This window comes from Daphnia magna, linkage group LG7 (genome assembly GCF_020631705.1).
Source record: "Daphnia magna isolate NIES linkage group LG7, ASM2063170v1.1, whole genome shotgun sequence".
NCBI lineage: Eukaryota > Metazoa > Arthropoda > Branchiopoda > Diplostraca > Daphniidae > Daphnia > Daphnia magna.
Window position 1 is genome coordinate 13308673 of NC_059188.1, and position 21409 is coordinate 13330081.

General features: G+C 40.0%; 9 protein-coding genes across 17 annotated transcripts; 5 read left to right on the plus strand and 4 right to left on the minus strand.

The window, feature by feature from the left end:
* The first annotated feature begins 349 nt into the window (after window positions 1-349).
* LOC116925994 lies at window positions 350-5738 on the plus strand. 5 transcript variants are annotated; one of them, XM_045176349.1, is made up of 11 exons: window positions 350-485; window positions 2428-2652; window positions 2712-3017; window positions 3076-3849; window positions 3931-3938; window positions 4136-4323; window positions 4394-4547; window positions 4643-4818; window positions 4893-5087; window positions 5158-5424; window positions 5488-5738. In XM_045176349.1, the coding sequence occupies exons 4-11, from the start codon at window positions 3746-3748 to the stop codon at window positions 5653-5655; spliced, it is 1260 nt and encodes a 419-aa protein (XP_045032284.1). In that variant the 5' UTR covers window positions 350-485; window positions 2428-2652; window positions 2712-3017; window positions 3076-3745; the 3' UTR covers window positions 5656-5738. The 5 variants fall into 5 exon arrangements, with proteins under 5 accessions (XP_045032284.1, XP_045032283.1, XP_032788642.2 ...); XM_045176348.1 differs by lacking the exon at window positions 350-485 and adding an exon at window positions 2103-2240; XM_032932751.2 differs by lacking the exon at window positions 350-485 and having other exon boundaries at window positions 2291-2652.
* LOC116925993 (alpha-(1,3)-fucosyltransferase C) lies at window positions 436-1853 on the minus strand. The gene is made up of 2 exons (XM_032932750.2): window positions 1716-1853; window positions 436-1626 (listed from the first exon to the last, which is right to left on the minus strand). The coding sequence occupies exons 1-2, from the start codon at window positions 1851-1853 to the stop codon at window positions 436-438; spliced, it is 1329 nt and encodes a 442-aa protein (XP_032788641.2).
* Window positions 2486-3577, plus strand: LOC116927590 (glycoprotein-N-acetylgalactosamine 3-beta-galactosyltransferase 1-like). The gene is made up of 3 exons (XM_032934619.2): window positions 2486-2652; window positions 2712-3017; window positions 3076-3577. Exons 1-3 carry the CDS (start codon window positions 2486-2488, stop codon window positions 3575-3577), a joined length of 975 nt encoding a protein of 324 aa, XP_032790510.2.
* Window positions 5739-5887: 149 nt separating the features above from the next.
* On the plus strand, window positions 5888-7675 carry LOC116926002. The gene is given in 7 exon segments (XM_032932768.2): window positions 5888-6334; window positions 6399-6534; window positions 6589-6764; window positions 6834-6890; window positions 6893-7030; window positions 7090-7365; window positions 7431-7675. Coding segments are annotated over 7 exon segments (1107 nt in total). The 5' UTR covers window positions 5888-6178; the 3' UTR covers window positions 7599-7675.
* A 6-nt stretch (window positions 7676-7681) lies between these two features.
* Window positions 7682-10212, minus strand: LOC116925996. Of its 2 annotated transcripts, XM_032932758.2 has the most exons (11): window positions 10008-10212; window positions 9441-9904; window positions 9313-9356; window positions 9106-9235; window positions 9000-9032; window positions 8872-8910; window positions 8662-8807; window positions 8477-8587; window positions 8314-8411; window positions 8137-8232; window positions 7682-8068 (listed from the first exon to the last, which is right to left on the minus strand). In XM_032932758.2, the coding sequence occupies exons 2-11, from the start codon at window positions 9649-9651 to the stop codon at window positions 7816-7818; spliced, it is 1161 nt and encodes a 386-aa protein (XP_032788649.2). In that variant the 5' UTR covers window positions 9652-9904; window positions 10008-10212; the 3' UTR covers window positions 7682-7815. The 2 variants fall into 2 exon arrangements, with proteins under 2 accessions (XP_032788649.2, XP_032788648.2); XM_032932757.2 differs by having other exon boundaries at window positions 9441-10212.
* Window positions 10213-10872: 660 nt separating this feature from the next.
* On the plus strand, window positions 10873-12454 carry LOC116926006 (proteasome subunit alpha type-1). The gene is made up of 5 exons (XM_032932771.2): window positions 10873-11031; window positions 11326-11736; window positions 11808-12017; window positions 12088-12231; window positions 12295-12454. Exons 1-5 carry the CDS (start codon window positions 11029-11031, stop codon window positions 12382-12384), a joined length of 858 nt encoding a protein of 285 aa, XP_032788662.1. The 5' UTR covers window positions 10873-11028; the 3' UTR covers window positions 12385-12454.
* LOC116925991 (tetratricopeptide repeat protein 8) lies at window positions 12418-14491 on the plus strand. 2 transcript variants are annotated; one of them, XM_032932747.2, is made up of 7 exons: window positions 12418-12547; window positions 12622-13218; window positions 13280-13384; window positions 13448-13641; window positions 13709-13858; window positions 13928-14249; window positions 14351-14491. In XM_032932747.2, exons 2-7 carry the CDS (start codon window positions 12655-12657, stop codon window positions 14444-14446), a joined length of 1431 nt encoding a protein of 476 aa, XP_032788638.2. In that variant the 5' UTR covers window positions 12418-12547; window positions 12622-12654; the 3' UTR covers window positions 14447-14491. The 2 variants fall into 2 exon arrangements, with proteins under 2 accessions (XP_032788638.2, XP_045032280.1); XM_045176345.1 differs by lacking the exon at window positions 12418-12547 and having other exon boundaries at window positions 12605-13218.
* Window positions 13773-15200, minus strand: LOC116926009 (28S ribosomal protein S18a, mitochondrial). 3 transcript variants are annotated; one of them, XR_004395831.2, is made up of 5 exons: window positions 15060-15200; window positions 14836-14990; window positions 14502-14754; window positions 14328-14436; window positions 13773-14243 (listed from the first exon to the last, which is right to left on the minus strand). XR_004395831.2 is itself a non-coding variant. In XM_032932777.2 (4 exons), exons 1-3 carry the CDS (start codon window positions 15160-15162, stop codon window positions 14524-14526), a joined length of 489 nt encoding a protein of 162 aa, XP_032788668.1. In that variant the 5' UTR covers window positions 15163-15200; the 3' UTR covers window positions 13773-14436; window positions 14502-14523. The 3 variants fall into 3 exon arrangements, 2 of the variants coding, with proteins under 2 accessions (XP_032788668.1, XP_032788669.1); XM_032932777.2 differs by having other exon boundaries at window positions 13773-14436; XM_032932778.2 differs by lacking the exons at window positions 13773-14243; window positions 14328-14436 and having other exon boundaries at window positions 14479-14754.
* An 846-nt stretch (window positions 15201-16046) lies between these two features.
* On the minus strand, window positions 16047-16829 carry LOC116926007 (oligosaccharyltransferase complex subunit ostc). The gene is made up of 4 exons (XM_032932773.2): window positions 16588-16829; window positions 16443-16516; window positions 16168-16385; window positions 16047-16106 (listed from the first exon to the last, which is right to left on the minus strand). The coding sequence occupies exons 1-4, from the start codon at window positions 16724-16726 to the stop codon at window positions 16088-16090; spliced, it is 450 nt and encodes a 149-aa protein (XP_032788664.2). The 5' UTR covers window positions 16727-16829; the 3' UTR covers window positions 16047-16087.
* Between the last annotated feature and the right edge of the window lie 4580 nt (window positions 16830-21409).

Genomic DNA, 21409 nt, shown 5'->3' on the forward strand with positions numbered 1-21409 from the left:
GAAACTAGTTGAGGTTAAATTAGGCGTTGAATTTAGGAAGAACAAGCGCACCTCCGAAACTATACTAGTTAGCCTTTGCCATTTTTGCTTCGTTTTCTTTACTCACGAAACTAAAGAGATGAAACGTGATTTACAATTTTGTGTACGTTAAATTGTTTTTGATTCAAGTTTTATTGAAAAGGTTGACACAGTACAAGATGGAACCAACTACACCGAGCAGTCAGCTGAGGACAACACACGCACATTACGCTGCGTGATCAGCACTGAACGAACTCACGCCGCCAGAGACCAGCACCAACGCAATCTCTCGAAATCATTTAAATTGCCGTCCCCTACTTGAGAAGCAAATGCTATGATTACGTGTGCTGGCTTTTGAATTCATCAAAGGTCGACGGTAGAAGGAAATACTAAAGTTATTTGCCGAAGAATGTAAGATCAGGAAACAGGACGCAATGTTTCAAGAAAATCATATCCGGAGAGACAGGGTATGTCTTTGTGAAACCACCAGTCGGTTAGGTCTTTGTAAACTTTGGGAAGTTGATTGGGATCATTGAGTTTCTCGCAAAGTTCACACCAACCGTCAGCCGGTCGACTCACCACTTTGTAATCCTTTTTCCAGTCAAAGTATTTCAAGTAGAGGCCGTCGTTTTCATGTAGAAGCTTTAAATAATCAGCCAAGGCTTTGGGTGAAACAAAATCTGCGACATCGATGTAAGACATGGGTGGAGCGTAGGCGGAATAATCGGCTCCTCCGTAGACGATGGGGACGATGTCGGACGCCAGGGCTCGGTAGAATTTCTCTGAAACGTAATCGGCGCAAATGGCATTCTCGGCAGCCACGTAGAACTTGTAGCTGTCCAGCAACTTGTCGCACTTTTCGCTCCTGGAAGGCATACATTTGAGCGGGCCACATCCACCGTAAATGTCAATGGGCACATGTTGACCAACCAGTTCGAAATATTCTTCTCTGAGGCTATCGGAGTGACAGCGAGACACAAACCAAGCGACCATTTTCGTCTTTTTGGCTAAAATTGGGTGATTCCTTGAACGGTTGAAGGATGTCGTTATCAGCGAGGCTGGATCAGGTGGTAGTGTTTCCGTTGTGAGTCTGATGGGCATGTTGGACGGTGGGAGACGAGCATCCGTCCGCCTTCTAAGCGAACCGTACGGCCGGACATCGTAAATGTCTGAATCTCGTCGATAAGTCATGGTCCAATTAAAGAAATGTTTAGTTTGACTGAAAACCGGCATGTCGCTAGCGGTGAGTACAGTCTCGTAGTTGTAAAAGATGAAACGTTGATTGGAGCGACGATATCTCGGGTCGGGCAAATCTCTTTCGTTGAAATCATTGGCGTGGAAGATGACTGCATCGCTGTCATTCAACAGAGTCCGGTCGGCCGTCAAGAAGCAATTTCTTACTCGACAACCGGCCTCAAGAAACGAATTTCGTCCAAGATTCAGCTCGTAGTCTTCTGTCCCGAAATACTTGTTCCAAAACAGGATCTTTTTCGTAGGTTGGCTTGTTTTGTAATTGCGTTGGTCCACTGATGAAATTGATTTATCCCCGTAATTAGGGACAGTAGAGTCAACGGAGCTGGCCAACTTTCCTGGTTCAAATTCTTCCATCTACGGAGTTAAATAACGTTTAATTTACCCTACCGTAATAAGGATTAATGGATCCTCAAAAGAATGAGTAATGATTCAACAGCAAATACCGTCAAAGTGCTGATAATGATGAAACAGAGCAAGGTGAACAAGATGACAAAGATGGAGAGAAGAATCCAATCGGCCATTATCGCTCTCTTCCGGCGGAAGGGGAGGAGGCATTGACAGCATTGCCTCAGCCTAAACATGATGTTTCATTTGTGCCACAAGATGTAGAGGCACCACGACTCAGACTACAAATTCTCATCACTTTTCCGGTAGCGGCTGAAGTCCGAAATCCACATCGCCTGTGACAAATAGCCCACAGAAATCTACTATCGCTCAAGGCTCCTAGACAAGACTTGCCAGCATCTCAGTGGCTTTCTCTTGTGTAATTAATGCAAATGACTTTCTTTCAAGGGCGAGCCCTGTGTTTGTCTCTAGGCATCAAATCGATAGACCATCACCGTGTTATTAAATATCGAATATGACAAGGAAAGTGCATACTTTCATCAATCAACATTGCACGGTGTTGGACGAGTGAATAACCATCATTAGTTCGTTCCTTTACGTCTTGGTTGGCATGGTGGTGGATTGTAAGTAACTAGTCTTTGCCTTGAGCTGATTTGTTTCACGGGGAATGTCGATCAACAAATTACACCTGCAGACATTTGAGGGCCCTGATCTTTCCAACCTTGATTTCCATTTCCTTTTATTTTTAAACCACTTCTCTTCCTATCGAGAAGCAAATAAAAACAAAGGCTTTTCTTTTATTGCTTTTAGCTGACCCTTGCTCGGATGGGTAAGAATCTAGAGAAACTGTTCACCGCATTGCTGACCCATGTTCTTATTCCGGCGTCCTCGTTTTCTCCTCTGGCTCTGCCTCAATGTCTTTTTCGTTGTTGATATTGTGCTAAACAGTGGCTGGATCACCAAGAAAAGTCATCAGCTGATTCCTGTCAGTGTCAATCTTGTTAATCCAACTTCATCCGCCGTCACTCAGTCACGGTATCATAATGCATTTCTGTTTTAAAGACATAATTACTTATTCAATTTGATCTTTCCAGTTTTCCATTAGAGACGGGAAATGAATCGGACGTTAAAATCCAATTGTTGTGTTGGGTTTCATCGACGTTCAGCTTATCCATCAGTCATGCAGAAAACGTAATCCGAGAGACGTGGGGCAAACGATGTGATAAACTGTTGTTTGTTTACACGAACGACACTAATAATGGAAAAGAAGAACGACTAAGTGAGACGGACAATGCTGGAATTATCCGGATTGTTGGAAGGACAACATCTGAGGTGTTACAGCATTTGTACGACCATCATCTCAATGACTCGCATTGGTTTCTCAAAGCTGACGAAAACACGTAAATATTCTTATGTTTTTCTCGAAATACTTAATTTCTCATTGCGCTGTTTCTTTAGTTACGTAGTGGTTGAACAACTGAAAACGATGCTGTCCGTCCAAGACACTGGAACACCTTTTTACCTGGCTGCCAACGACAAAGAACACCCATCGATCATTGGAGACGTGTATGTCTTTAACAGAGCAGCCATCCGCCGTTTAGTGCATCATTTCCGCCATCCTGACGTCCATCAATCTTCTGATGAAGCAGATTGTAAAAGGTGGGGCCATTTTCGGAATTCCGGCAAGAGTAGTGTCGTGTTACCAACGTCTTTCAATCGCGAGTGTCTGCATCGGTTGGGTATCGTCTCATACAACACAAGAGACGAAAGAGGTTGTGAACGGTTTCTATCCAACCGTCTTGCTACAGAATTAGCTAATCATGTTAATTTGGTACATTCTGGGGACCGGTGCATTTCGAGGACGGCCGTCATCTTCCGCGGAGTTCAATATAATCAGTTCCACGTTTACGAGCACATGCTCTATCGGCTTAAAATAATTCCTGACGTTTTAAGGCAGTGACTTTTGGTCACGTCTTAAGGTAGGTGTCGTTTGGATAAAAGTGAAATGTCAACCGAACCCAAATGGTCGTGTTTTAGGGATTAAAAGTACATCATCCTATATTGAGAGTGGGAATCAATTGTGTGGATAGAAAGAAAAAGGAAAAACAAATGTTGTGTTGTTGTGGGGATGTGTTCTTTAGTGACTGGTTGGCCAATGAAAGGCCCGCCTCTTGTTGAGAGGCAAATACGCGATGCCATTGAAAATGGACACTCGACTGCAAGCCATTCAAGGTATGAAGATCAATTTCTATTGTTCCTTTTTTTTATTTTTTGCCATAGTTCATCAGAGTTATCAGACGCTTATTGAATAAGATCAGCAGGTGAGGTGCGAGCTGGGCAACTTTTGTTATTTTCTCCGATATTGTCCTCCTAATGCGAAGAAGAAACGTGTACAGAGAGAAAAAAGTGGAAATGAGACTGGATTGAACTATCGATGGCATTGCTTGTTACATAAAAATCCCTAGCCCCTCACTTTTAATTCTTTTATTGTTTTAAACCTGCCCCTTAATTGCACCAGTTTTCAAGGGGGACTCGATTACAATGCGATTCTCTCGCGTTCTTATTCGCCATGGTCGATTATCTCGAACTGTTCTTCCTGCCTTGATTTTGTTCATCCTCTACATTCTGGCATTCTTAACGTCGGAATTGTTTGTTGCAATAATTCAACACATTGAAGCGCCAGCACATAAGGGCGAATCACTGGAGGTAATAAGTTTAATCATTTTCACAGAATTTCTAATTATTCCTATTGATTGGGTGATAATATTTGCAACAGCTTCTGCTTTCCGAATATTCTCATTCACAACGTCAGGAGCGATTTAATACTGAAGAACTTCCAATCAAGTACAACTTGATGGAGGAAAGTTTCGGCCGGAAATGGGCCAAGAGACCGGAAGAGGAATACATCTCCGCACGGGATTGCACCGTAGGTATAAAAATCAATCACAAACATTGATATTCTCTAGCCATCACCGTTCGTGCAGACCAAAAAAAAAAAAAATGAAAATTATTAATTGGATTTAAGAATACGCCAACAAGAATAAACTGCAACAAGATCATCCGTGCGTCATCCGCCTCATTCGGCGTGATTATCTTCGCAAACCATCACCACAACATGTTCCTTATCGGCTAGATGTGCCCGAATCGGCCGATCCATCTGACGGACAAGCTCAAGCAATCCTACGAATTTTGCAGAATAAAGTGAGCGTAGTTTTCGCTAGTTTTACTTGCATTGATTTAAACTGTACTTAAAACGACCAAATATTTGTTTGCAGACTAACGGTTTCTTCGTTGATTGTGGAGGATACGATGGAGAATTTCTTTCAAACAGTTTATACATGGAGAGGTCACTAAACTGGACGGGGTTGGTGATTGAAGCTGATAAATTGGCATTTAATCAGCTCATAAATCGTAATCGCAAAGCTTACACTTCACCCGTTTGCCTCAGCACCAAGCCTTACCCTATGGAAGTAAGTCGATCGCACGAGAATGATATTACGTCTATTACTAAACCGATATTTATGATTGGGATGAAATCAGGTTGTCTACAATGCTACCATAGGCACCATGAGCTTCATCTCAGAGGGAAAGAAGGACGTGCAGCATAAGAAGTCGGATCTAACGGATAACAGCGATGATATACCTAACAAAAAAGACACGACCGACGTTTACAAAATGCAATGTTTCCCGCTGTATTCCTTGCTGATCGCCGTCGGCAGAACTCGGGTGGATTATTTCAGTCTGGACGTCGAAGGTGCCGAATACAAAATACTAAAGACCATACCATGGGCAAAGGTTGATATCAAGGTAAGTTTGAAACACTTGAACGCCATCAATTCGAACCGTTTGATTAACTACAAATGCTAAAAGACATTGACAGTGGAATGGAATCATGTCCCTGAAGGTGAAGAAGGAATAACACGTCTAATGGAGAGCAATAAATTCATCAAGTTTGGTCTCTTTTCCATGCGGTTCTCTCGCGACGTAGTCTACGTCAAAGACTTCCTCGATGACTTCAGAGAATACGAGGACGAATGAAATTTCAATTACTTGTGTCAACGTTAATGTAGGGATAACGAGAAAAGTAAAATGGAATACAGACGAATCGTTACAGCGCTGAATCAAATTCAATCGACCTCACTCTGCCCTTGCCAACGAAGCACAAAGAGAAAATTACAGTTTGATTGCTGAACGCTTTTGGCAAGGTTATTTCATCTTTTGGGTTATTTGAGCTCCTTCTCCTCGATCAGTAGAATCCTGAGGCTAATTTACATACGCCATCAAATGCCAGTATTCTCGAGAACATCAGTGAGAGAGGTTGTCTCTTTTTAAAAAAGAAGATTGGTGATTTTTCCTGAGGCTCTTTACAGTTGTGATTATGGTTACAATCACGCATCGCAACAATCAGGGCACTTTTGAATACAGGAAAGCTGAGAGTGAAAAGAAGGTGCCTATACCATCAGTCGGTAATCAAAGTAACGTAAACTAGAGTTCATTTTTCGTTTAAAAACAAACAAACTCGCAAGCGTGTTCAACTTGTAGCCTTACCTCATCAAACGCAATGCGAATCCCTACTCGAGCTATTCGATTTTATCTGCTTCCTCGTCTCGTTTTCCCTGTTCTATTATTGTGCCTCCTCTACATCTTCAAGCTAGTGATGGTGGATTCGATCTATGGTGGATTCTTATCTAAATCAATCGCTGTGGGGCAACAACAGGTAAATGCAGGTAGTTGAATCGATTTTCGAATGTATTATTTATCTTTTAATTGAATTCTATCAGGTTTATCCTACGCTTCTGCCAGCCGAAGCTGCAACGGAAGAACTTTCGCACAAGTACAATTTAATGGAAGAAACGTATGGAAGAAAATGGGCCAAAACACCAGACAAAGATTTGTCTTCTATTGATTGCACAGTTGGTAAGGCATCCTTGTTTCGTTGTTAATGATACATACATTCATATTAAAATTTAGAGTACGCCAATCAAAATAAACTGCAGCAAGACCATCCGTGTGTCGTACAGTTGATTCAGAAGAATTACCTGGTCCGACCAGCGCTACGAAGTGTTCCGTATCAACTGGGAAATCCCTTATTACTCGATCCGTCTGACGGCCAAGCTAAGGGCATTCTAAGAATTCTTCGCAATCAAGTGAATATTTATTTTCATCAGCTTTAACGCACGTTCATTACTTTTCTCGTTGGCGTGAAAATTATGCAGACGAATGGATTCTTCATCGAATGCGGAGCTTACGACGGAGAAACGCTTTCCAACACTCTTATTACATGGAACGGTCACTTGCCTGGACTGGGCTGTTGATTGAAACCGATCAAGTATCTTTCAAAGCGCTCAAAGGACGTAACCGTAAAGCTTTTACGTCATCCGTCTGCCTCAGTACGAAACCTTACCCCATGGAGGTGAATTGTCCATCCAGATTCAAATGCAGATAAGACGTTACGCGATTCATGTAACATAGGTGGTCTTTAATGCAACAGTCGGGTCATTGGGTGCTATCTTGGAACGGTACGATGAACAGCCCATTCCGGTATCTACCTCAGAAAAACATCATCTAAGACAAGAAGAAGGGAGTAGCAAAAGCGACGTACCATACCTATACAAAGCTCAATGCTTTCCACTCTATTCTATGCTAATTGCTGTTGGTAGAACACAGGTGGACTATTTCAGTCTCGACATTGAGGGTTCTGAATTGCAAGTCTTAAAGACTATACCTTGGCACAAAGTCGATATCAAGGTAATCTTTTTCCACCGAGTGTGTCCATCTCATTGCGCTAATTTTCTCAGTTTGATTGTGTAAAGACGTTGACCGTGGAATGGAATCACGTGCTTGAAGGTGAAACCGAAATAACTCGGTTCATGGAGAGCAATAAATTCATCAGGTTTGGTCAGATTTCAATGGCCTTTTCCAAGGAAATTGTCTTCGTTAAAGATTTTTTGGCTGACTTGAGACAATTTGAAGACTACTAGCAAATCGACACGTTCCAGAATCAAATGCAAATCACGATCGCCATTCTATCGACGACGTATCACACAGTAATTAAAATTTTCAGTAAAATATCGAAATGGTATGTAAAACAATTCATCGCCGTTCCATCAACAAACGCAGCAACGCAAATAAAATGTGGAGTACAACACAAAAGCATAATATTTTAGTAATGTAGTAATAATGCAGCCATAATTTCCGTTAGGGTTGACGTGGCCTACTGTTCTGAAGATTCCAGTTATTGGCAAACTGAAATCGCTCAACAGGTCTTGATTTCTTTTCTTCTTCTTTGTAATTATCTTCTTCTTTGTAGATTGGTCGTGGTGGTACCACTGGCCGACGGTTAACTGGAATATCGTTGTATTGGGGAATGACGACAGGTTGACGACTATCTTCTTCTTCAAAGTCAATACCCAAATCGAAGTCTCTCCGTTGAAACACCCACGGTGTGCATCTAATACCATAGACAAGAAATGAGTTTCTTTATTCATTGCTTATACATTTAAGCTATTCGCAACCGACTTGCAAACGTCTTCGTTAAAATAGAATCCCGTCGAGCACTGGGAGTTGACTCCATTGTCACGGCATCTGCAAATGCAATTCCTTGAATCCCAATACCTGTTGGTGTTTACGCACAAAAAAGAGAGATGGTTAAGGTAAGACAGTTCAAACAATTATTGCTGGGATGTGTCTTAATACCTAGTTTGGTTATCTGATTCGCATTTACGACGGTCGTCGATATTGGAACACTCACAACGACAAGCTCCCGGCACGTATTCCTGATTAACCGTGCAGTGCTGTAACAGAACGAATTGCGGATAATTGAATTCATTATCTAGCAATATCTTTTAAGGCTTCATACCGATTCTTTGACTTTGCACTGACATTTGCAGGCCGTATGTTTCTCGACAGGCACGGATTCTTTTCCGGCAAACTTCATCCGACTGCCACCTGCATACTGAGTCTTGAGCACCTAATGCAAGCAAAGGAAAGATTGTTAAGCTGACAAATGTCAGTAATTTAAAGGTAAAAAGGATAGAATGGCACCTGGAAATGTACGATCTCAGTTTTGATGGGCTCGCAGACGAGAAGGTCTGAACTGCAACATCCGCCACATCGTTCGACTCGTGTGCACGTCGGATAGAAGAGAACCGAAGAATCCGAGTTGGGTAACAACGGTACGGTTTGCAACTCTATAGTTAAGCATAAACATTTAAAAGATGTTAAGGCTAACTTTGTTAAGACTTAACTGCCTACCTGGGATGCAGTGGGCTGCTTTTGCTGGAACACTAGCATCTGGTTTAACACGAAATCTATTAGTTAAGTGATTCTGCACACAGATATACCATACGTTTCTTCACAAAGGAAATTATTTTATACCGTACCTCTTTCTGCTCCATTTGGATCCTTTGTGCGCCCTGTTGTAGTTTGTAAATACTTTAGGTCTCTTCAAATTTTTGCAAATGATACAAGTCTAATAACTGAACTTACCGTCAACATCCCATCCGTAAACGTAAGGAGTGTCACCATCGCCTTCAATAACTGTTACGTTGTCGACGTATTTGAGGAATTCAGTCCAGTCTGTTGCTTCGTTCAACTGGTTCAACAAACTTAAGGGGATCTTTAAACGAAATTAATTTAAAACCTAAGTTAGAAAGGTGGCCATTTACGACGTAAAAATTTGTTCTGAATTTTTACCTCTTGATGCATCTTGTTAGCTGGAATTTCAGCACCTTGTCCATCTGCGAAAATATGTCAAATTTGAAACTGAGTAACACGGGCAACATGCGAGTCATTAAAGATTAAAGCTTTGAATAAATGTGTACCTTCTGGAAAGACGACCGCTGCCGGTTTTCTGGCTTCAGGAAACCTTTTGGTCTTGCTGCTGGTGATTGCTGTTGCTATTGGTCTTCTCGTTGTCGCAGCTGGTTTGAACCAGTTTTGCTGCCCCTCAACAATCTCGGAGTAGCACGTTAAAACAAAAACGATAGCAAAGAACGTAACCCAACGTCGCTGAAAGCACTGACTCATCACCATATCGTTTGTTTGCAATAGCTTCGTACAAATAACTTATGAATTGAGTGTTTCACAAAGAAATTCTGTAGCGTCAGCTTCGGGGTCTAGTTGTCGACTGGAATCAAATCGTTGGTAGCAGTTGGCTGTCATTCGTTTCCTCGGCGGTCTGATGGGTTTTTACGCGGTCATTTCCCGTTTACTAAGTCAAGCTATCTCGGATTTCAATCGTTCAGTAATTGACTCGATGACTGGGTGGAACTAGAAGGTTTGCTTGCTGCTGCGCACAAAGGCCACGACAAGGAGCGTGTCGTGATAGGCGGAACACCAAAATTCAAAATCACTTGGCCGAAGATAAATAAAAGAAACTGGTTACGTACGCACGTAGAAGATGAAAGAACGTTCGAGCTCCTCGCACAGCGTTAACTGGAAGATTAAAAGCTGACTGGACTCCTTGGGGCAGTGTGTGTTACAAAAATTGTATTCGGGTGAAAGTGTTCGACAGTAAAAATTTTTTTAAAGAGAAAGCGGTTAGCTAACATCCGTGCACTTTCCCTCCAATTATGACCATGACTGTGTCTTACTTTTGTTAAAGGATTTGTTAATACACTGCGGTAGCAAAAAAATTCAGACGGATATTTTACTTAAACGGATGCGATAATGACTAGCCTGTTATCTGCCTCGGCTGCTGAACGATTCTTCCGGTTGTGAAAATCCGCCTCGAATGATTCATTCTTCCTTATTAAAAACGACCGATTTTAATTCAACGTCTTTGTTTTGTCTTTTCACACATCCGTGTCAAGTAGTCACGTAGAAGGACTCGCAATGAATGACGAAATTCAGCTCAGACGGAAAAATAGCGCGAAGTTGGCACCAATGACAAGGACTTTTGCATGAAGCAAATCTTTTGAACTTTCATAAAGTATGCATTATGACTTTGTTTTAATGCCTATACAGCTCCTAAAGTTAATTAATAGTTTCATAAGAAAAACTTGTTTTAAAACGTCTTAAGACTGTTTGAAGAATTAAGAGACAGGTCCCCATCATTGGTGTAAACTAGGCTGAAGAGAGTAAAGAATCATAAATTCATACGTTCTATCATTTCCTAGAGAAAATTTCGTTTTTTATTGAACACAAAGCAAATAATATCGTAGCTAATTTGGCGTAGCACTTAGCACTTAGTATTTAGCAGTTAACATAAAATTCTGATAAAATATTTAAAAAATGATTACAATAGTAAGAAGAGGCTTCGTTATGTAAAGTACCCATATTCCATTTCTGTCCACAAAAAGTTTGACGGAAGAGACACCGCGACTCAGCATTAATTCATATTTTTCGTTTTTGGGTTCCCGGCTCCAAATTCTAAACAGTTAGAAAGTTAACCTCATAAAGCGATAAACCATGGTAAACACAAGTTTAAAAAGTTCTTTATAAAACTGTAATTTATTTGAATCCCTATCTTGGGAACGAGACCATCGTTGTGAAAGTTGTGACACTCATTCGTCAAGAATGTATTTTATTTTACGTATAAATTTAAATTATTGAAGTTAAGATATTACCTGAAATTTTAAATGTTTATTTTGTCTTTACTTCTGTGTTTATTGAGGTGTCATGAAAACTAATCTGCAAAATTGTTTTCTGCAACTAATATTGCTCTTAGATCCACCTTCTGATTATAGTCTTTCTTGTATTTTGCAGTTCCGTAATCAGTATGACAATGATGTTACAGTGTGGAGCCCACAAGGAAGAATCCATCAAGTTGAATATGCCATGGAGGCAGTGAAACAGGGATCAGCCACTATTGGTTTGAAAAGCAAGACACATGCTGCGATTGTGGCTTTGAAACGAGCAACATCTGAGTTGTCGGCATACCAAAAAAAGATTATTCCTATTGACACACACATGGGTATGACGATTGCTGGCTTGACAGCTGATGCCCGTTTCCTTAGTCGCTATATGCGAACCGAGTGCCTCAACCATCGCTATTCCCATGATGAGCCTCTCCCTGTTTCAAGACTGATTGGCAACTTGGGTAACAAGCTTCAAGTCTGCACCCAGCGTTATGATCGCCGCCCTTATGGAGTTGGCCTTCTCGTTGCCGGCTACGATGTTAATAAACATTTTACAAAGTAATTTCTTTTCCCCTTACAATACTAAATATTTTATCTATTTTGTCACAGGATAAAGGTCCCCATATCTACCAAACATGCCCCTCTGCTACCTATTTCGACTGCAAGGCCATGGCTATTGGTGCTCGGTCACAGTCAGCCCGCACTTACCTGGAGAAACATTTGAACGAATTTTTGGAATGTAGTGTTGAAGATTTAGTGCGTCACGGACTTCGAGCACTTCGCGATACCTTACCGAATGAAGTCGAGCTAACTTCCAAGGTAATTTACAATTTTTTGGTTCCATATACAATTTGATGTGCTAACACGTAATTCCTTTTTCAAATCACAGAACGTCTCGATCGGGGTTGTCGGCAAAGGAATGGATTTCACCATTTACGATGATGGTGGCGTCGAATCTTTTCTAGCTGGTCTGGATAAGGAGGATCGCCGTGGTGGAAGGCCACTACCTCCGGACGTCGAAGGAGACTTAAAAGTATAACGATATTGACTATTATGAGTATAGAAATCGTGTACGAACAAACTATGATTTAATAAGGAGGTTCCGGCTGGTGAATCTGCAGCAGCTCCCCAAGATCCAGTCATGTCAGTTGAAATGGACGTGGAACCGCACAGTGGTAAAGACTGATCTAAACATGAGACAAGGTGATTTTGAATGTCCATTTTCTGGTATTGCGCGCAATACATTATTAACTGGACAACGACATTTTTTACTCTTTCCGTGACCAAAAGTTCAATTAACATGGAATGGATTTTTGAATAATTTGGCCTCAGGTTTTCCCATTACCATGGTAACGCGTTGCTGTAAAAACAATAACACCAGCGAACTCTTATGTAAACGTTGTTTTGAACTGTGTTTATGTAGAGGTAGTGTAGAAACAGAGCGATACCTATTGGGATGGACCCCTTTTATACAGCAGTGAGTCTTTATCGAAAACGCAACTTAATTCAATGTGCACAAGTGTGCACAGATATTTTACAAGAAAATGGCCAGCACCAGGCGGCGTGGATTCTGAAAGTGCGAGCCTTGACTCAGCGAGTGGCATATGATGACACCGAGGTTTTGGAAAGTTTAGCCGAAGCCACTTCTGCCGAGAACCGATGGACAAAAACCGCACCAAATGGTACGTCTACGGTAACATCTGTCAAAACAGCTAAACGGGACAAGAGCACAACTTCTGACAACAGACCCCCAACCCAATCTCGACCTTTGAGTGGAGTGGTTCGTCTTAACCATGGTGGGTTAGGAGGGTCGCATGATATTAGTAATAGCCAAGGTACAGCAAAAAGTCGAGCTCAAACGAGTCGAATACTAAGTAGATTAGGAACAGCTTCGTTGTCAACCGAGACTGAATCATTCATCAACGTTGCGCGAATAAATCTAGCTCAATATGCGGCTTTATCTCAACTGGCTAAGCCTCTTTTCGAATATCTCTACTTCGTGCAAGGAGATGTCAAAAGCGTAAGTTTGTATATCTACGTAACTTTATTCTCGTTATTAAAAATATATTGATATCTTCTAGGCATTGGAACTGGCAAATCAAGCCCAGCAAAGCCTATCTATTCTTCAATCGTACAGCAAAGATGAGAAAAACCATTTCTGGAAATGTGCCATTGCTAGGTGTTTGGTATGAGTCAATTTTTTATGATTCGGCGAGTACAAAACTAAAACTAACCCATCTGTGTTAAAGGTACGATTAGGACTTGTTCGCCAAATTGTTCAGACGACCTCGGATTGGCATATCGAAATGAATAATACAGACGGTGTGCTGCTAATTGCAAAATCTTACCTGATCATTGATCAACCGATGGCAGCCCTCGAGATATATAAAAAGGGTTTGGAAAAATTTCCTAAAGACACTGTCATCCTATCGGGAATAGCTAGGTAAACTAAATTCTCCAATCAATTTTTCAAAAGTCAGATTGGGTAATGAGATGCATGAACAAGTTAGGATATACGAAGATCTTCAAAAATCGGAAGATTCCGTTTCGACTTACAAGGAGATCTTAAATTACGACTGTAGCAACACCGAGGCAGTGGCATGTATTGCAGCATACCTCTTCTATACTGGGCAGCCGGAATGGGCCCTTGTGCTTTACAGGTGGGTTTGTAACGTGTTAGAAAAATTTCAAAACGAGCGAATAAGCTAAAGTAGTGACTTTTCTTAAAGGCGACTTCTTCAAATGGGAATACATACTGCAGAAGTGTTCTGCAATATTGCCTTATGCTGTCTAAAAACACAACAGTTTGACATGGTAATTCCTTGCATTGAAAATGCCCTTAGTCTTGCAGTGAAAGATGACTTGCACTTGCTGGCAATGATATGGTACAACGCCGGCCACGTAGGTCTGGCGACGGGAGACTTGCAATTAGCAGAGCTTTGTTGGAAACTGACCCGACGAATTAACGCATATCATTGTGAAGCCTGTAATAATTTGGCTGTCTTGGCTTTACTTGATGGTCGGAAGCAAGAAGGAAAAGCACTGCTGCTTGTAAGTTAGTTTGAATAATTTAAGCTGTGTTTCTGAGCTTAGCTTAATTTTATGACTTTTCTAATATTACTTTTATACCTATTTTAAAATCTGAATTTCAGGCATCTTTGTCATTGTGTGATGATATAGCTGAAGCAAAATTTAATCTTGAGCAACTAACAAACCAGGATAATGAGCCAGTAGAATGCTTAATATAGAGCATTAAAAAAATTAGAGGTGAAATACCAAATTTATGAATGTTCTTTATTATACTGCATTTCTGAATGTTAAATTTCTAGCATTTGATTGTAGTTTCATCCCAATAAGAATTCCATTTCTTGTATCTGTATCTCTTTCTTGGGTCCTTGTGGCTCCACGATGGATTAATGTTTGACATCAGGCCAGCCTTCTGTGCCATGGTAACCATTGTTCCAATACGCTTCTGCTGCCTTTTGCATAAACCTGTTATTCTGCGAGGAAGCATACATCCATCTGTCCTCAGAAACTGACTAAGTATCAGGACATCCTGTGAACAAGAATTGTTTTACATTTTAGCTTGGAGATGGTGAAGTTTACATGTAAAACTGAATAGAAATGGGGGTTTCACCGTATGTTTGACATCAAGATTAAGTTTGCACATGTAACAAGCACTGCAAGGCCCCTCATGGTCTAGCTTGACTGTGACCAAATTACTCGCTCTGTCTGAAGGGACGTAAGTACCGGCTATCACTAATGTACCGTCTGCTGTTTCGCTCTGGGTAACTAGTGGTAAATGAATGGTTAGGATTATGGATTTAGAAAAATGAGTTTCAAATGAGAAAAAAAACTTACCTTGTTTCAGATTGCGAGTGTTGGTCGCGAAAACTGTTGTAATCTTTAAGAGATTCCATTCAGAAATTTTCCGGCCTATTGTAGTTAGGGTTCGCAAAGCCATGTTGTTACCTTTTTACCCTTGAGCTGTCACACCACCTGTCGGACCTTGGTGAAAACGCTTTCTCGTAGAGATTTCTCGGCACAGCTCAGCACTAAACGGATACGACACAGAGTGTTTATATTTTAGGATGACGATGGTTGCTTTTGGACGTATTTGGCGACGTTTGTTGGCTAATCGTGGCTTTTCTAACAAGGTAAAATATTTGTCTTAATTATTTTTCATAAACTTGTGTTGTGGGATATGCTCAGTTAAAAAATAGCGTTTTGGAAGGCATCGGAAATAGTGGCCGAAGTAACCGGTACATCTGATGTTTATGGACTTCCCGACCCAAAATCTAGCCTTCGCCTGATTACATTTTACATCCCTCCTGACGAGACGGCCTATGAAAAAGAATACAGACTTAAACGTGCTCTGGTGCAAGACTGGAATCACGTGTTTTGGACTGCCCATAATGTTCAGTTTAATCAGGTAATGATTGTAACTGTTCTTATTGCCAATGGCTTTTAACAATGTGTTCATCACCAGGCCAAAGAACAGTTTGTCATGTCAGTCATGAAAAGGAGGGGTAATGAAGCCAATGTAACAGGACAGCCTCTAACTGCTGATGATTTATCAGAGTTTTACAGAGCATTTTTGGATGAAAACAGGGAAAAACACTTGAGATATAACATTGAATGGCACAAGAAAAACATTAGTCTACTCTGGCCTGGAATTAAAGCTAATTTCAGTAGGCTTAAAAAACAGGTTTTTTTCATGTAAGTTTTTTAGACTCATCAGTTCAGCCTAACTGAATAAATATTATTTTGGTGATTTTGACAGATGATTCATTATACACACCGTACCATCCCTTTGTCACAACCAAAAATATCAGAAAAACAAATAGAAATGTGTAATTAACTGTATTTTTCTTTATTCACCAGTAAATTTAAGACTGAAGATAGCCCCTAAACAAAATGATGGTGGATTTAACTTTTTAATGGGTAAGTCATGATAAGAATAACTTACGGCAGCTTCATTCTCATAAAAATCCATGTGGTGAGGAATGAAATAATGATGCAAATGAATCCAAGAAAGATGAGTAGCAATCGGTTGAATTTTGGCATAGTAGTTGACTGAGTCTGGTCAAGTATTATATAGCCTAAACCACCGAGAGTGAACATAAAGCTGGAGGCTAGTCCTTCCAGAATGTACTGGCCATTAACTCTGTATGGCATGAATGCAACCTATGAGCAGAAATTGAAAGTTTAATTTATCTAAGGTATGTATAACTGTAAACTCACTGGGCGGGAATGTCCACGTTCATCAGTTGTTGAACCAATTGAGGGTGGCTCAACAATTACATCATAGATGATACCTATTTTGAAAAGTATAAACTTTAAATCTTTGTTTCGTGCTGTATACCAACAAGTAATAGTTTGGACACACCTCCCGTCACCATGAAGTACGACAACAGCACTATTGAGAACACAGTCATTGCTGAAGGCTGATGTAGCCATGATGGTTTTCTTATCTTCAAGTTAGGTACCTCTAAGACGGAAAAAGGAACGCTATATAGAATTTCCATAGTTTCCAGAATTATTTTGTCTACAGAAAAATGTGTCCAAAATAAACCGGCTACAGCGACAACAGAAACACGCCACGTAGCGACAACTGACAACTGACAGTAGCTACTACTGTCACACTGATGCAACTTTTTACAAAATTATAAATACAAAAGTAAAAAGCAATAATTTAGTATGATAATTAGGATTAAAGAATTTAATAATTTATAATCATAATTTTTAGTGAACTATTTATTTAAATTTGAAGGAAAATTTCTTAAATTGCATCCCGATTGTAATGTGAGATGTGACAACATGACGAACCACCGGCACAGGCCACCAGGGAAAGTTACCACTTACCAGGCGCGTGGTAATACAAGACATGGCGTTTTGGCTGTGTGGACATCATCTTACTTAAATAAATAATTCTGCACAATTTGCCTTACTGAAACAAATTAGTGTGATTTAACTAAATGAAAGAAAATTTTTCTTCATGAAAAGAACAGCGTTAAAAGCAATACGTAGTAATAGCAAAGCTATTGATGGACCTCTTTATTTATGAAGACAATCGCGACGTAAGTACCTCGCAATATAAATTTTCTACGAAAGCTAGCTCATTTGGTATGTTCTCACCTGATCAATAGTTGTCCATTTTAGGTTTAAGAATGTTTCAAACCTAAAGAACAATGTAGAAAACATGCCTGCATTAGCTGACGAGAAGCTGTGTGCAAAATCTGCCTTCAAGTATGTATGCTGCCAGAAGTCTGAAAATTGTGGTGTTACCCAGCCTTTGTTTATCTGAACTCTTTACTTCCAGCTGAAGAAGAAATGATTTATGCAGTAAGAGAATTAGCAATAACATTGGGCTTTGAGTGGCTTTATTTTCAGTTTTATTTTTCACTTTCTAATTCATTAAACACAATTTAGAGCTCAAACATTCTGTTCTGGTTATTAAATATGATCAAAAATTGTTCTTCTAGGATGGTTTCCTGCCAGCATCCAACCCATGAAAATTTTAGGTTTTAAGTGACTAAAACTGATTGCTGTTTGCTACTTCATTTGCTGATCGATTGTAGTGAGATTCAGTTACATTTCTGCTCTATAGAAACCAACTATGATGTTATCTTTTCATAATACTAGAGATATATCCCTGGACCCTAGATATCACCAGAGGAGTCCCAAATGGTAGTTTTTGACAAGCCAAGCATTTCTATCACATCATTCTTCAGGTAATGGAATAAGTGTCTTTTCAAGGATGTTGGTCTCAATAAATGACCTCACTCTATGGTTTTCTAGATGTACCATGTTGTTCTTGCTGATATAACAGCCGTGAAGATAAATGAATTCTAGACATCCTCTTAACGTCCGTTGCGAATTCGTCTGTCAAAACAAACGGCCGAATATTCTCTTGAAACGAGCCATTCATAGGAGCATGTAAATGAGCAGTGCAAATGGTTGTCGGTGGCTCGATGTCAGGTGAGCATCGGTAAAAATGCAATGCAATTAGTACAATTTATAACAGAAAAATTCTCAGAGTACCAATTAACAGTTCATCTTTTCATGTGCATGTAAAAATAAAAAAACTTCCAGTTTGCCAAAACAAGACAACAAAAACTGCGTTAACAGGCGTACAAATCTTTGTGCTGGCCTGGCATCAGTGGTGAATTCTTCTGATAAAGTTTCATTATTGATGATACCATGGTCCTTGATCTTATTTTTCTTCGTACTAAATTTCATTTCTAATTCATACAGTAACAATTCCTGGCAAAGCCTTGGTAGCCGCTGCTCAAGCCCATGTTCTCGAGACGAGGAGAAGTCACGAACAACTTGTGATATTCGCAGTTATGTCAGCTGTTTCATTTTGCCTAGCGTCGACTGAGGATGGCAGTCAAAATGGACGTTTCTAGCATTGAAATTTATCTGCAGACAACCGTCTGTCTTTAGGTATGTTTTTAACGTTCGTTTATCTGCAATAAATCCATACGAATTTTTCAAAGGTATATTGGCTAAGTTTTGTTTCAAAACAGTATTTTTACCAGACTTTAAAAAAAAATTAGAGAAAAAGCATGGTTTGGCTTTATTTGAAAATAATTAAAAGAAAAAGCATTATTAGGCTGTTGTTGAATTATCAGCATCTTTTTCTTTTAGTTAAAAACACCGAATGTGCCACCTAATGATTTCCTTAGAGATAGCAGCCATTCTTTTTGTTGTTGGTATTTATCATTAATAATGTTATGTTTGTAACTATTTCCAGGCCTCCAGATGTACCTGAAACTTGATACTGTGCTGTTTGTGAGATCATTCAAAGACAGAAAAGATTGCCATCAGTTTTATGTTGTCATTATAAATAAAGTTTATTGGCACAAGTCTTGCATTTAGAGAAACAATAGCTCGTAACACAAACAAAGGGAAGTCCAAGATGAAAATGGATAAATTCCTTCACCATGCTAGTACGTGAAGTAATTGTAGCTATGCTGAAAAAGAAAATGTTTGTTTCTCCATATATTGACTGAAATGTGTTTGTCAGATAGTAAAGGGGACCAAAGAAAATTTTTTTAGGTGTTTGCACAGTTAATCGCCATTGAAATTTTTCTCGTCGATAAAAATATGTCAGACTGAAACAAAAAAGTTTTAAATTTAATTTTTTGTTGATCGCCGGATTGTAAATGGCAGCAGGTTGATGGACGTTATCTAATGAGTAGTCTAAGTTCGTGTTGTGATTTTGAGTTTACTTAATATTAAAAAATGAAATACAAAAAAGAATAATTTCAAACCAATTAATTTATTGTCCCGCCACCACCCATCAATTCCACCACTATTTTACACAACACATACAAAATGACATACATAAATACATACATACACATAACTAGTTAACCCGTTGGCTGCCAGGCCATACAACCCATAGGTTGCTTTACTACAGTTGCTACGCATCACGTCAGAAGGATCGCGAACAAGGTGGGACTTGTCCGAAGACAAGTCCGGGCTGACACGGTAATAGATTCCATTCCGGGAATGCACACCCCAGGAATCTATCACCGCATCGACAAAGAGAAGTCCCTACTGGTGCATTGCCTACGGCGCCTAAAGGCGCGGCGACTGTTCTCCCCATGGCATAGACCATGAGGCAGAACAGCGCCCGGTCCCTACAAGCTACAAAAAAAATGGGACTCAAACGGGGTGGCAGCCAACGGGTTAACTATACAAAAACAGCAAAGCAAAACAAAACAATACCACAGAAAGACGTTCCAAGGTGAACCCCTTCTCCATCGCCGCGGGATATCGACTTGGCTGCTAGCCCTTATATCATTTGCTCCATGAAGCTCAGCCATGGCACTACCTTAAAAATGAACATAGATGTCAGAATTGTACTTTTCATCAAGCAAAAATGAATAAAACTTACGTGTAGATGACTCCAGCAGACAAAGACAGCATAACTGGAACGTCGATGGTAGATTTTGCAGTTGTGGGAACAGGAAGAAGGAGCAGTTCTAAATGAATGAAAATGACACGGAAAAGAAAGCGTTTTTAGATGGGAAATATAATGTTTAAGATGAAACCAAAATTGAAAAGACATACTAACTTACGCGTGCTGTCTGTGGGAAGGGGGCGAGAACTGCAGTAGTCGTCGGAAGGCAATAGTGCACAGAAGGAAAAATAATACTTGCAGTCCTATCATAGGATTTTACGTTACAATAGAATAATACATTACAACAAAGAAACTTAGAATACCAAAAAGTGGAGAAGATGTTAATGCCTATGCATATAAACTGGTTAAGTAGAGATGAGACGTAGACTTCTGAGAAGATGATGGTTAGATGGAGTGTAGATGACTCCAGCAGACAAAGACAGCATAACTGGAACGTCGATGGTAGATTTTGCAGCTGTGGGAACAGGAAGAAGGAGCAGTTCTAAATGAATGAAAATGACACGGAAAAGAAAGCGTTTTTAGATGGGAAATATAATGTTTAAGATGAAACCAAAATTGAAAAGACATACTAACTTACGCGTGCTGTCTGTGGGAAGGGGGCGAGAACTGCAGTAGTCGTCGGAAGGCAATAGTGCACAGAAGGAAAAATAATACTTGCAGTCCTATCATAGGATTTTACGTTACAATAGAATAATACATTACAACAAAGAAACTTAGAATACCAAAAAGTGGAGAAGATGTTAATGCCTATGCATATAAACTGGTTAAGTAGAGATGAGACGTAGACTTCTGAGAAGATGATGGTTAGGTGGATGATGACAATGTATGGTTATTGAATGTTTGACATTTTGATGATGGAAAGGTGGATATTTCGCAACATATAAATGAATATGCTGCTTCAACCAGATGGGAATTAACAGTAAACTGTAACACAAGCAATGAACAGTGTGAGTTTCAGGGGATTTTGTTCTGGTCTACTAAATTACGTTACAGTTGACCTACCTTTAGCACAGTCTTCACTTGTGTGTTTATTATAACTTCTACAGTAAGAAAAGTATGATGCCTAATATAGGAGAAGGCAGAATGTGAATCCTCTCACTGGGAAATAGCATGATGGCGAGTGGCAGACATAAGTTGGCTACAGCCCCACAGGTATGTGGTCAGTAACTTGCTTGGCTGATCACAACGGAAACTAATACATAGATAAAAAAGAGCAATTGTTTTGAAATGCTTACCTCCCAACACATTACACAACAATTGATTTACTCAATTGTAC

Coding starts and splice junctions, on each gene's coding strand:
- LOC116925993 (XM_032932750.2), bottom strand. CDS start 1,853: ATGTTTAGGCTGAGGCAATGCTGTCAATGCCTCCTCCCCTTCCGCCGG. Junction 1,627..1,715: donor TCATTATCAGCACTTTGACG/GTATTTGCTGTT, acceptor TTAACTCCGTAG/ATGGAAGAATTTGAACCAGG.
- LOC116927590 (XM_032934619.2), top strand. CDS start 2,486: ATGTTCTTATTCCGGCGTCCTCGTTTTCTCCTCTGGCTCTGCCTCAAT. Junction 2,653..2,711: donor TCCGCCGTCACTCAGTCACG/GTATCATAATGC, acceptor TGATCTTTCCAG/TTTTCCATTAGAGACGGGAA. Junction 3,018..3,075: donor CTCAAAGCTGACGAAAACAC/GTAAATATTCTT, acceptor CTGTTTCTTTAG/TTACGTAGTGGTTGAACAAC.
- LOC116925994 (XM_045176349.1), top strand. CDS start 3,746: ATGTGTTCTTTAGTGACTGGTTGGCCAATGAAAGGCCCGCCTCTTGTT. Junction 4,819..4,892: donor TACGAATTTTGCAGAATAAA/GTGAGCGTAGTT, acceptor ATTTGTTTGCAG/ACTAACGGTTTCTTCGTTGA. Junction 5,088..5,157: donor CCAAGCCTTACCCTATGGAA/GTAAGTCGATCG, acceptor GGATGAAATCAG/GTTGTCTACAATGCTACCAT.
- LOC116925996 (XM_032932758.2), bottom strand. CDS start 9,651: ATGGTGATGAGTCAGTGCTTTCAGCGACGTTGGGTTACGTTCTTTGCT. Junction 9,357..9,440: donor AGCGGTCGTCTTTCCAGAAG/GTACACATTTAT, acceptor ATATTTTCGCAG/ATGGACAAGGTGCTGAAATT. Junction 8,233..8,313: donor GAATCAGATAACCAAACTAG/GTATTAAGACAC, acceptor AAACACCAACAG/GTATTGGGATTCAAGGAATT.
- LOC116926006 (XM_032932771.2), top strand. Junction 12,018..12,087: donor AAGTCGAGCTAACTTCCAAG/GTAATTTACAAT, acceptor TTCAAATCACAG/AACGTCTCGATCGGGGTTGT. Junction 12,232..12,294: donor ACGTCGAAGGAGACTTAAAA/GTATAACGATAT, acceptor TGATTTAATAAG/GAGGTTCCGGCTGGTGAATC.
- LOC116925991 (XM_032932747.2), top strand. CDS start 12,655: ATGGACCCCTTTTATACAGCAGTGAGTCTTTATCGAAAACGCAACTTA. Junction 13,859..13,927: donor TGGGCCCTTGTGCTTTACAG/GTGGGTTTGTAA, acceptor CTTTTCTTAAAG/GCGACTTCTTCAAATGGGAA. Junction 14,250..14,350: donor AAGGAAAAGCACTGCTGCTT/GTAAGTTAGTTT, acceptor TCTGAATTTCAG/GCATCTTTGTCATTGTGTGA.
- LOC116926009 (XM_032932777.2), bottom strand. CDS start 15,162: ATGGCTTTGCGAACCCTAACTACAATAGGCCGGAAAATTTCTGAATGG. Junction 14,991..15,059: donor CACTCGCAATCTGAAACAAG/GTAAGTTTTTTT, acceptor ATTTACCACTAG/TTACCCAGAGCGAAACAGCA. Junction 14,755..14,835: donor ATCTTGATGTCAAACATACG/GTGAAACCCCCA, acceptor TCTTGTTCACAG/GATGTCCTGATACTTAGTCA.
- LOC116926007 (XM_032932773.2), bottom strand. CDS start 16,726: ATGGAAATTCTATATAGCGTTCCTTTTTCCGTCTTAGAGGTACCTAAC. Junction 16,517..16,587: donor GTACTTCATGGTGACGGGAG/GTGTGTCCAAAC, acceptor TTTTCAAAATAG/GTATCATCTATGATGTAATT. Junction 16,386..16,442: donor AACGTGGACATTCCCGCCCA/GTGAGTTTACAG, acceptor TTCTGCTCATAG/GTTGCATTCATGCCATACAG.